The 12683-nt window shown below is 47.2% G+C and overlaps 1 protein-coding gene across 1 annotated transcript; it reads right to left on the bottom strand.

Moving 5' to 3' along the window:
- Nucleotides 1–847: 847 nt before the first annotated feature.
- On the bottom strand, nucleotides 848–12583 carry WDR83OS (WD repeat domain 83 opposite strand). Its single transcript, XM_068536829.1, has 4 exons — nucleotides 12477–12583; nucleotides 1945–2050; nucleotides 1344–1441; nucleotides 848–1249 (listed from the first exon to the last, which is right to left on the bottom strand). The coding sequence occupies exons 1-4, from the start codon at nucleotides 12524–12526 to the stop codon at nucleotides 1183–1185; spliced, it is 321 nt and encodes a 106-aa protein (XP_068392930.1). The 5' UTR covers nucleotides 12527–12583; the 3' UTR covers nucleotides 848–1182.
- Between the last annotated feature and the right edge of the window lie 100 nt (nucleotides 12584–12683).

The raw sequence follows: 12683 nt of genomic DNA on the forward strand, positions 1-12683 counted from the left end.
CGGGCCTGGCTAGGGCCGGGTAAACGCCCCGCCTCCAGAACCCGGCTTGGCCAATGGGCACCGGCGGGGCGGGGCTAGGGAGTGGCCCGGCGCGTCACGAGACCAAGGCGGTAGCTCTGGGTACCGCTGGGGGCAATGCGGGCGCTAGGAGCGCAGGGAGGCGCTGGGCGCGTCCCACTCTCGGGGTGCTGGTTCGGCCAGAGGAGCCTTTAGCCTCTCGTAGCCTCTATGGCCTCCATGTGGACTTCGAGTGCCCTTTTGTCCCCCTGGGAGCAGAGGTCTCAGATTTTCCTACGGATGCTGTGTTTGCCTTGGAGGTAGAGTATGTGCCTAGGATCCTAGGGTATTCCGTTGACTTTCTGGGCTAGGGTCCGCGAGGGACCTAGCTTGGCTAGGAACAGAGGTTAATGGGGGCTCTGTTCTGTCCTATGCATGGAGACGTAAAGTAACCGCCCTTACGGTGCTGGGGAGGGGAGGCACCCAGCCTTGTTCGAGAGATACCGGTGTCCTCTGATGAGTGAGAACATGGCAGGTGGGGGAGAACTCAGTCTTTCATGCCTTCCCCCAGTCCCTACCAGTCCATCCGATTTGCTGACATTACCCCCATTCCTCTGATAAGAAAACCAAAGCACAGGTTCCTTAGATCAGCAGGGCTGTCTGCTGAGTTGCCAGAGGGCAGGGATCACTGTTCAGTCTCTGGCAGCTGACTTAAGGCTGGAGTCTTGTGAAATTAGCAAGTGAACCAACCAAAAGGCTCCAGACTGGGGACCCCACCCCAAGCCTGACTGAGTGGAGGAACTGGAGCCCTTCCCCCTGTTATGACAATGCACAGAAGGAGAGAGAGGTCTCAGAGAACAACCAGAATGCAAAAATTTATTATTAACTGGTTTCAACAAGAAAATGAGTGGATACACCTAGAAACATGGATAGTATCTCCTCCAACAGCAGGCAGGGTGGGGAAGGAAGGCAGGAGGGGTAGGCCTAGGAGATTGCCCTCTCTGCTCCAGCGAAGTGGGATCCCAAGGACAGGGCCAGGTTCCCTCCATCCAGCTGCAGGCCCCAAGACTACCTCACCCAGGGAAGCCCAGGACTGCAGCTGAGGGCAGGAGGCTGAGCAGCCACGGGCCAGGCCTAGGGCAAGGTGGATAGAGGGGTCCAGGATGTGACCCCTCTAGGCTGACATCACCAGGGGGGTGTCATGGGCTGAGGGTTCTGCAGATATGACATCACCACGGCAGAGATGGACAGCCTGAGATGGGAGAGAGGTGTCAGTCCAGGATGGATAGGCTTGGGGTCCCCTTCCCCTCACCCAGGAGTCCCTCCCTCTCCAGATCCAGCCTCACATGAAGCTACTCATCATCTGCTTAGTGTCCTCAGAGCTCCGGGAGTTGGCAAAGCTGATGAAGGAGCAGTAGACAGCGACCCAAGCGCACCACTTCAGCTGGAAGAGGTAGGTGGATGGGTGGGTTAGGTCGGTGAGAGGCACCCCCAATGAGCCCCCACAAGGGCCATTCCCAGGCACCGGTTCCAACCCCAGTTCCACCTGATGCAGCTCAAACCCTGAGCCCCAGGAGTCTCAGTTACAGATCCCCATAGTTAACTCCAGGTACCTGAATTATGGTCCTACTCCCCGTCCTGCATCTCTGACCCCACCATGTCCCCTCAGGCCTAAGGAGCCTGGCCCTTGACATCCCCCATCGTGCTAAGGACCCCACATTTTCTCCACCAGTCCCCACCAAGTTGCATTAAAGCCTGGCCCCACCCTCAGACTGACGTCCTATGCGCCACTCTGACCCGGACACCTGGCTTCCCCGACAGCCCTAGCCTTCTTCACCCAGCATCACCCCAGCCCTGCCCCCTCAGCACTGGTCCTGCTTCATTCTGAATCCACGCCTTCCCCACTGTCAGGTGGAGCTACGGGGAAGGAAACTCAGCCCTGCCCACCTTGAGCATGAGGCCACACATGCTGAAGATCATGCCGAGGAGGTTCATGTAGTCCGGTGTTGGGTCATCCAAGGCTGGGTTACACTCGCTCGGCGGGGGCTTGTACCTGCAGCAGGCTCAGGGTCAGGGGTGCTCAAGTTCTGCCCCCAGGATGGGCAGGTGCTCCCCTGGGTCTCCAACCCACAACTCGAGGCCCATTCCCATTGTTAAAAATAAAACCACAGGCCCAAAATGGAGTCACTTATGCTAGGCCATGCCACTAAACTGGGGCTTAGTACCTAACCTAATTGGAGCTTCAGCCTCCCCCAGAAATGTAGTCCTAACCAGTCAGTCAGGAATTTTCTGGTCAGCACCAATGAGGTAGTCTGTCACATGGGCCCCTCTCCCCTCTCCATCCCCCAAAGGAAGAGGTAACCCACCTAATAAGACCCTTTTTTCCCAAAAAGGAGGTGACTTAATCTGAAATAATCCTTTTTTCTGTTTATGACTTCCTTGTCCTGTCTTTAAAAACCTTTCCCTTTCTGTAGCCCTTTAGAGCTCCCCTCTACTTGCTAGAAGAGATGTTGCCTGATCCATGAAGCCTTCAATAAAGTCAATTAGATCTTTAAAATTTATTCAGTTGAATTTTGTTTTTTTCAACAGATCTGGTGGCAGCGACAGGATCCAAAGTGAACCTCTGACAGCATTTGGGGACAATGAGAAACATAAGCATGGTACCCATGAACCCCTTTTTGAGTCCACTGTCTTTCTCGCCATTTCTGGGGGCCATGGGTAAGTTCCTCTCAGTTCTGAGCTCTGCTCTCTTTGTGTCACTCCCAATCTAATTGGCTTTCCAGCCAGTTCCCCATTTGTCTGGAATCACTGGTTCCACGTTGGGAGCTGCTGGAAGTTCGGACCACAGTTCCTCATTTGGTTGGAAACCCCAGCCTTGGTTCTGTTCCCAGATTCCATGTTGGGAACTGCTGGTGGTATGGTCTGCTGTTCCCCATTTATTTGGGATCCTTTCCCAGATTCCACGTTGGGCACTGCTGGTGGCAGCTGCGGTTCCCCATTCGTTTGGAATCAGCCCACAATCCCCATTTGGCGTCTGCTGGTTCAATCCTTTCCCCCAGCCCCAGGTTCTGTGTAGGCAGTTGGTGGTGGTGTGCACAGGGCCTTTTTCTTGGCCAGGCCGCAGTAACTGGTTACAGCCGGAATGTTAAGGTATTCATGTTTGTCTGTCTTGCTTTGTGTAGATAAAGCCAGCTAAGAGAGATGGGAGCTTTCACCTTTAATGAATCAAGCATGCCACCCATCAGCATACCTGCCTTTTTTATGTCTAAGAACTATAATCCCAAAAGCTGTAAATATCTACAAAAATGGCAAGATATTGCTAAAAACAACCTAGAATTACAGTGGCCACTGTGGGGAATGTGTCAGTGAGACAAGATTGTTTATTTCAGAAGTGCCCTTGAGGGACTTCCCTGGTGGCACAATGGTTAAGAATCCGCCTGCCAATGCAGGGGACACGGGTTCGAGCCCTGGTCCGGGAAGATCCCACATGCCGCGGAGCAAATAAGCCCGTGCCCCACAACTAGTGAGCCTGAGCTCTAGAGCCCACGAGCCACAACTACTGAGCCCACGCACTGCAACTACTGAAGCCCGGGGGCCTAGAGCGCATGCTCCACAACAGGAGAAGCCACCGCAATGAGAAGCCCACACACTGCAACGAAGAGTAGCCCCCGCTGTCCACAACTAGAGAAAGCCCGCATGCAGCAACGAAGACCCAATGCAGCCAAAAAACAAATAAATAAATTTATTAAAAAAAACAAAATAATTGCCCTTGAAAGTGAGGGTTTCCAAATTAAGCAAACAGAATGGGATACCTATTTTCATTGGAAATGGAAGCTTCCAAAAGGCTTCAAGTTTCCAAAATAGCTTCATTAAAAGATGGGTTACAAAAAGGCTAATGGAAAATCAAAAACACAAGAAGTACCTAAAACAAAAAAGGATAGGGCTGACATGACTCCTACTGCTCTCCTCTCTCCTTTTTTTTTTTTATAAGGCTTTATTTTTTTTTTTTTTTTTGGCTGCGTTGGGTTTTCGTTGCTGCACGCGGGCTTCCTCTAGTTGCAGAGAGTAGGGGCTACTCTTCGCTGCGGTGCGCAGGCTTCTCATTGTGGTGGCTTCTCTTGTTTTGGAGCACGGGCTCTAGGCGTGTGGGCTTCAGTAGTTGTGGCATGCAGGCTCAGTAGTTGTGGCGCACGGGTTTAGTTGCTCCACGGCATGTGGGATCTTCCCAGACCAGGGCTTGAACCCGTGTCCCCCGCATTGGCAGGCGGATTCTCAACCACTGCGCCACCAGGGAAGCCCCTCTCTCCTTCTTTACCTGAGTACTCATGTTTTACTGATTTTCTTTCTGAACTGCCTTTCCACTCTGAAGGGACTATTCAACAGTTACCATGTAAGAGAGAACTACCCAAGGTTGCAGACGAACCTCCTCGGGTATCTTTCACTCTTTGGTCAAAAATGGAACTAAGGGCCATAGTTAAGGCACTTCCTAAACCTAGGGAGGAACCCCAAAAGTTCTTTGAAGAATCTGGAGTCATTATCAGGGCCTTGACCCCAGGCTGCAAAATCTTTATCAGCTTGTGCACATGCAGGTAGGACCTGGTGAAGCACCAAATGGACACAGGAAGCAAAATGGCAAAACCCGGAGGATCTTCAAGATCCTCAACCAGAAAAAGCTGGTAAAACAGCACCTGACCTTTTATAAGCCATTCCTAGAATCTTCCCTACCCCAACTGATCGGTCTATTATTCAAACATGCAAAGCAAAGAAAGATGAATCGGGCCAACTTTAAGGCATGCTTGGAAGCCCTCCACCTATGGCGTTCCGGTCCCATATAAAAGAGTCACTCAACCTGCTCTTAGCTGCCCTATTTGCAAATAGATTATCTCCTGAGATTATTAGTGCATTGATAAAAAGACAGAAAATAGGATGGGAGACCACCCGTCTGATGGAGCCAGCGACCATAGCTGAGCACTTTGAAACGACCTTAGAGCAAGACCACAAGCAAAAAGTTTCCAAGTTGTTGGCCTTACAGCTACAAAAGCTCCAAGGCCAGAGACCTAACATAACACCCTCCTAGGGGTCCACCATCAAAACGCTGGCCCGAGGCCCAATGTCTCACATGTAATCAACTGGGACACTGGAAAAAGAGATTGTCCTCAAAGGTCTTATGCAAATTCTTCAACTTGAGTGCCCCACATCTACCCCCTCAGTGTTCCAAGGGATTCTCCAGTAAGCTGTTATCAGTAATTCCCTTAAACAGCCAAGGGGAAGCTAAAATTAAAATTAATGGGAAACCCTGCCAAATTCCAGTCGATAATGGAGCTACACTTTCTACTTTTATTTATGTATTTATTTTTTAGTTGCAGCAGGCAGGCTTCTTAGTTGCAGCATGCAGACTCTTAGTTGCGGCACACGTGCGGGATCTAGTTCCCCGACCAGGGATCAAACCCGGGCCCCCTGCATTGGGAGCGTGGAGTTTACCCACTGGACCACCAGGGAAGTCCCTACACTTTCTACTTTAAACCCCACTCCCATAGGACGACAAATCCCTCAGAGTGAAAAAGAGGTTTCCTTAGTAGAAGTATCTAATAAACGTTCAGAGAGAATTTCTACCTCAACCAATACAAATGACTCTGGGACCTTTGACTGAAAAGCATTCTTTTTTGCTATGTGACATAGCCCCAGTCAATCTATTAGGTAGAGATCTGCTTTCTAAGTTAAAAGGGCTAATACATTTTGTTTCCAATGGAGACCTCACCGTTAAATTTCCTGACCAACCTGAACCTGATGTTCTTTTACGTTCTTACAATCTGTCCTTGACGTAGAAGAGGAAGGATTCCAACAAAAGTCCCCTAATTTAACTGAGGTGCCCAAAAACCTGTGGGTTATTTCTAATACTGACACTGGGACAATAAAAAGTACAGAGCCTATAAAGATTCAGAGACACATAACTAAACCTCTTCCTCAATTACCTCAATATCCACTAAAGCCTGAAGCCACACAAAGCCTCACACCTGCAACAAAAGATCTCATCTCCCAGGGGGTAATCATACCCTGTATTAGCCCCCATGACACACAGATCCTGCCAGCCTGGAAACCTAATGGGTGAGGATGGAGATTTGTCCAGAACTTAAGAGTTTTTTCCTTTTTCCCCCCAGGGAAAGTTTTGTTTGTTTGTTTGTTTGTTTTAGTTTTTATTGGAGTAGAGTTGATTTACAATGTTGTGTTAGTTTCTGCTGTACAGCAAAGTAAATCAGTTATATATGTTTATATATCCACTCTTTTTTAGATTCTTTTCCCATTTAAGTCTTTACAGAGTATTGAGTAGAGTTCCCTCTGCTATACAGTAGGTCCTTATTAGTTATCTATTTTATATATAGTAGTGTGTATTTGTCAATTCCAATCTCCCAATTTATCCCTCCCCTCAGGACTTAAGAGCTATTAATGAGATAGTTCTTCCCCATTTCCCAGTTGTCGCAAACCCAGAACACCCTTTTGTCATGAGTGACACCAGACTCAAAATGGTTCACTGTTGTAGACCTTGGTTCAGCACCACTGTAGACCCCAACAGCTGATTATCTGTTCGCCTTAAGTTGGAAAAATCAGCAATACACCTGGACAGTCATGCCTCAAAGGCTCACTGAGGCCCCTTATTTCTCCCAAGTGCTCCACCAAAATGCAAGGAGCCGCCAGTCCCGGGGAAATCAGCTGTTTTACAATAGGCAGACGACCTCTTGCTGTGCTCAGTAACCAAAGAGGCATCCATAAAAGACTCCATGTATCTGCTGCAACAGTTAGCTGAGAAGTGATGGAAGAAATTTCCACATATTGAGGTATGGGGAAGTCATCCTCGCTCATACATGACTGGGCTTGAACTTTTTTTTTTTATTATTAATGTATTTGTTTATTTTGGCTGCACCGCGTCTTAGTTGCAGCATGCGGGATCTTCGTTGTGGCATTTGGGCTTCTTAGTTGCAGCATGCATGTGGGATCTAGTTCCCCAACCAGGGATCAAACCCGGGTCCCCTGTATTGGGAGCTCGGAGTCTTACCCACTAGACCACCAGGGAAGTCCCCTGGGCTTGAACTTTATGCTAATTAGAACAGACCGTCTTGTGGCCTGTCAAACAGACATTGTACATCTGCTTTAACCATTAAAACAAACAGACAAAAAAAGGAATACAGTTATCAGACTGTTCAGAATGTCCACTTTGAAGATAGGGATAAATGTCCATTCACCCCAACCCTAAGATGCCAATGCATCAACTCCTTTGAAGATGAGGTTCCCTTCCCCAAAACTACGGTCATGCTGACTCACTGTGTATGTGCTAATCTGTCTCTTGAAACCGCGAAGGAATGTACCCCGTTATGTTTGATGTTTGTTCTTTGTTCTGACAAGACAGAACTGTGCTTCAGGCATCCAAATGGAGCCGGGTGGTCATTGTGGATGTGGATATATTCCTGCATCACTGAGAACTTGAATTTTCTGAACTGTATCAAACTTAACTACACCACTAGCTATTCTCAAGACAATATCTGCTAGCAGCTGCCAGCTGCAACCTTATGGTCTCAAGATCTCCCACTGTAACTATACAACCACTTCAGACCCCAACCAATCCTTGCTTGACAGGCACCCTTACTCCTTGCCAGTTCCAGTTATAATTCCCTTTTTATTTTTTGGCTGCACCTCGTGGCATGCGGTACTTCCCTGACCAGGGGTCAAACCGGTGCCCCTTGCAGTGGAAGGGTGGCGTCTTAACCACTGGACCACCAGGGAAGCCCCAATTATAATTCTTGACAAACAAGTTATGTAACTGCAGTTTTTGCCTATATAAGCCTCTGCCATTTTGTAGTCTGGCAAAACACAATTCAAGGGCTTCTTGAATCTGTGTTTCCTGGGCTACAGTCCTCAGTTCGGCTTGAATAAAATCCTTTTAAAAAAAAAAAAAAAATTATTTATTTGGTTTTTTTTGGCTGTGTTGGGTCTTCGTTGCTGTGTGTGGGCTTTCTCTAGTTGCGACGAGTGGGAGCTACTCTTTGTTACGGTGCACGGGCTTCTCAGTGTCGTGGCTTCTCTTGTTGCAGAGCACAGGCTCTAGGCGCGTGGGATTCAGTAACTGTGGCACGTGGGCTCAGTAGTTGTGGCACACGGGCTTAGTTGCTCTGCGGCATATGGGATCTTCCCAGGCCAGGGATCGAACCCATGTCCCCTGCATTGGCAGGCAGATTCTTAACCACTGCACCACCAGGGAAGCCCTAAAATTCTTATTATAGGTTGGTTGTTGATTATTTCCACTGACAAAAGGGACATAAACTCTGCAAGGAAAAATTACAATTATCTCTGTATACTGTTCATTACCTAGTGCTGAAGGAACCCAGCTATCTCCAAAAAGGATTAGGCTAAACCAAGAATGTCCTATGCCTATAACTAAGCGACAGCTTTGTGGATTTCTAGACTTGATTGGCTATTGTAGACTATGGGTTCCTAATTTTTCTCTATTGGCTTTCCCACTCTATGAACTTACTAAACTTTTAGTGCCTGAGCCCCTTCCTAGGGAAGATAAACATCAGCAGGCTTTTCTAAGACTAAAACAAGTGCTGTAAGAACCGCCAGCCCTAGGCCTACCTAATTACTCAAAACCTTTCACCTTATTCGTGCGTGAAAGAGATAAGCAAGCCCTGGCAATGCACACACAAGAGCATAGCAATAAACATAGCCTGTTCCCTATCACAGCATATAACCGGATTCAGTTGCCAGTCCCTATACCAACTGTCTTAAGGCTATAGCTGCAGCTGCAAAGTTAGTAGGAGCCTCAGCAGATCTAACCCTAGGTAATGGCATTTATTTACAAACTCCTCATGCTGTCCAAAGTCTTCTTAACTCTGAACTGACTCAACATTTCTCTGCAAGCAGATTAACCTCCTATGAGATCCTTCTGCTTCCACTACCTACTCAACATCTTAAATGTTGCAACATCCTTAACCCTGCTACATCACCACCTCTGCCTGACAAAGACGAGCCCCATGACTGCCAGGTAAGAACATCCTGATCTAATCTTGCTGATGGGTCCTACTCTAAAAATGAAAAAGGGATACTTTGTTTCCAAGCTGGTTATGATATTACTAACCAATATGAATAACTTGAAAGGGAAACTTCCCACAAACTAAAGCAGCAAGTTGTCAGATGACAGACTGTTAATATTTATACCAATAGCTGGTATGCCTTTGGGGTCATCCATGATTTGGGGATGTTATGGAAACAAAGGGGTTTTCTTATGTCCTCTGGGCCCCCAATCAAAAATGGGCAACAGGGCTTCCCTGGTGGTGCAGTGGTTAAGAATCCACCTGCCAATGCAGGGAACACAGGTTCAAGCCCTGGTCCAGGCACAACATGCCTCAGAGGAACCAAGCCCGTGCGCCACACCTACTGAACCTGAGCTCTAGAGCCCACACCCCTAAAGCCTGTGCTCTGCAACAAGAGAAGCCACTGCAGTGAGAAGCCGCGCACTGCAATGAAGAGCAGACCCCACTCACCACAACTAGAGAAAGCCCGCGCACAGCAACGAAGACCCAACACAGCCAAAAATAAATAAATAAATAAATATTTGTAAAAATGCTGAAAAAAATCCATTTATTTTTTATTTTTTTAAAAGGGCAACAAATAAACTACCTTCTTATTGCTATTCTCTTACCTTCTGAAATTGCTGTCATTAAAATTGAGGTTCAGACCAAAAGGACTGAACCTGAGTTCCAGGAATGCCCTAGCTGACTTTCATGTAAAGACAGCAGCAACAGAGTCCATAAATATTATGGCACTGGGAATTCCCTGGTGGTCCAATGGTTAAGACTGGGTGCTTTCACCGTGGTGGCCCAGGTTCAGTCCCTGGTCGGGGAACTAAGATCTCGCAAGCCGCACGGAGCAGCCAGTAAATAAATAAATAAGGCACATATGGATGAAGACCATTCTGCTTCAGCAAAAAATGACCCCTCATTGCCTGACTGTGGCCATCCTGATGTCCTTGTAACATGGCACCAGTCTGCTCCTGAACAGAGACATTTTTTTTTTAATTTTTTTTTTTCTTTTTTGGCAACACCATGGGCGGCTTGTGAGATCTCAGTTCCCCCGCCAGGGATTGAATCCTGGCCCTCAGCAATGAAAGCACAGAGTCCCAACCACTGGTCTGCCAGGGAATTCCCTGAACAGAGAAATTAAGATGCACAAACAATGGTTGTAAATTAAATGAACAGACCATACTTTAACTAAACGTGAAACCCTTCCTCCTTTTTCTTTTCTTTACTCTGGTATTGACCTGGAAAGATAATGTTTTCACCCTTCTCTCCCAGGCCATTGCTAAGGGAGGTAAGCTTTCAGACTGCTGGATTTGTCAACAAAGATTACAATCTATCCATGATGCTAGAGACCCCCTGGTCCTTCCTGTGACCAATTTCTCTTCTATTCTCAAAGTCACAGCAAACTACAATCAAACCCCCTAAAAATTTCTTACGCAGTTCAACTTGTACAGCCAGAACAACCTATGCCTTGTTGTTTCCTTTCTCCCATCATAACTTACATACTCAGTTAGACATAATTACCTAGTAAATCTTAGTGCATTTGCACCCCCATGTTCCCATGATAATCTAGATCAGATTTGCCCCCAATCACTAAGAGATCTCACCAGCAGCAACCATCTTTGCAAGGCATTTAGAACAACACTTTATTCAGGATGGGAGATTCTCTTCCCGTACGTGCTGAAAACCTAACTGACACCTGGTTGGAATAGGTAAACGCAGTAATTCCTGTGACTGAATCCATTAACAGTACCTCCTTAACGGCAATGGTTTGTGTCCCCATAGGGTCTGTCTTTGTCCATGGTGGTTATCATTCTCTTTGGGCCTCTGAATGCCTAGATAGTCAGTGCACAGGGGGCAATACCTCTTAGGTTATGTAACTGGGCCCCTAACATTCCACAAGGGAACTAAGACACCTCATTGGTCAAATCCCCTGGATTTACATCATCAAGTTAAAAATAACGATGAGCGGGACTTCCCTGGTGATCCAGTCGCTAAGACTCCACGCTCCCAAGGCAGGGGGCCCGGGTTCGATCCCTGGTCAGGGAACTAGATCCCACATACCACATGCTACAAAGAAGATCCCACATGCCGCAACTAAGACCCACCGCAGCCAAATAAGTAAATAAATAAATATATTTTTAAAAATAACGATGAGGATTTCATGACTCAGGATTCATTTTCTTCGGCAGGGCCATCAGCCCAAGAAAGAGCCTTAGATTCTCTGGCCAAAGTTTTTCTTTATAATAGAATAGTCCTTGATTATATTTTAGCTGAGCAAGGAGTGTCTATGCTGTGGTCAATACCACCTGCTGCACCTGGATTAACCCTTCTGGATTAGTTGAAACTCTATTATATAAAATCACTGAACAAGTCAGTTGGCTTAAGAAGGTGACTCCTTCAACGGGAACTTTCTTTTTTTAGCAGGGATCGAACCCGTGCTCGCTGCATTGGAAGCGTGGAGTCCTAACCACTGGACCCCCAGGGAATTCCCAATGGGAACTTTCTTTGACGTATTTGATTTTGCCTGGTTTGGATCCTGGGGACCATGGCTCCGAAGTGCACTCCAAACATTGTGAATTATCCTGTTTATTATAATAATCTCCCTGGTGCACTTAATCTCTCAAAAGCTTTAAATGCATACTCACTGCCACTAATCACCAAGCAAAAGATCTCCCTAAGACTCCAACATCAGAAAAGTAACAAAAAAATGACCAACTTAAAAACTGTGAACCTGAAGCCAGCCAGGACCTGCGACTATCACAGGGGTTAAGCAAAAACATCATAACCTATGGTTAGCACACAAAGGAACAAGAAAAACTGCAAGAACCTCAGAGCAGTAGCTGAGAGTGGCACTCATGCCTTAAGTTTTGATCACATCTCTCAGTTAAGCTGAGAGTCTGATTAAGGTGGGGAGGGTGGGAGGAGGGGGCATTGTTAAAGAGAAAACCACGGGCCAAAAATGGAGTCCCTTATGCTAGGCCAAGCCACCAAAGCAGGGCTCAATACTTAACCTAACCGAAGCTTTAACCTCCTCCAGAAATGTAGTCTTAACCGCTCAGTCAGGAATTTTCTGGTCAGCACCAATGAGGTAGTCGGTCACATGGGTCCTCTCCCCTCTCCATCCTCCAAAAAGAAGACGAGGTAACCCCCCCTAATAAGACCCTTTTTTCCCCAAAAGGGAAATGATCTAATCTGAAATCACCCTTTTTTCTGATTATGACTTCTTTGCCTTGCCTTTAAAAAACCTTTCCCTTTCTGTAGCCCTTTAGCGCTCCCCTCTACTTGCTAGATGGGATGCTGCCCAATTCATGAATCATTTGATAAACCCAATTATATCTTTAAAATTTATAGCTGAATTTTGGGGTTTTTTTGTTTGTTTTTTAACAACATGACAACTAGGATCCTCACCTCAGCACTTTGTTGGGCCTCCGTGGGTCCGACATATTGTTCGCGGACATAGCGAGTCGCGCCTCTTCCGCTGCGGGAGTCTCAGCTTCCGGCGGCTTCCAGCATGGAAACGGAGGATGGCTTTTAGCGTAACACCCTCAGCCCTCGCGCTTCCGTTCCTGGCGGCGGGAGCTGGAACTACCCCCGTCCAGGGGACAGAGAATTCGA

The sequence above is a fragment of the Eschrichtius robustus genome, chromosome 2 (genome assembly GCF_028021215.1).
Source record: "Eschrichtius robustus isolate mEscRob2 chromosome 2, mEscRob2.pri, whole genome shotgun sequence".
Classification (NCBI taxonomy): domain Eukaryota; kingdom Metazoa; phylum Chordata; class Mammalia; order Artiodactyla; family Eschrichtiidae; genus Eschrichtius; species Eschrichtius robustus.

Bases quoted from the DNA above. Each gene is read 5' to 3' on its own strand.
- WDR83OS (XM_068536829.1), bottom strand. From the start codon at position 12,526: ATGTCCGCGAACAATATGTCGGACCCACGGAGGCCCAACAAAGTGCTG. The intron at 2,051-12,476 runs GTGAGGATCCTA...AGCCTGCTGCAG, and splicing joins AGGCCCAACAAAGTGCTGAG to GTACAAGCCCCCGCCGAGCG. The intron at 1,442-1,944 runs GTGGGCAGGGCT...TACCTCTTCCAG, and splicing joins TGTGTGGCCTCATGCTCAAG to CTGAAGTGGTGCGCTTGGGT.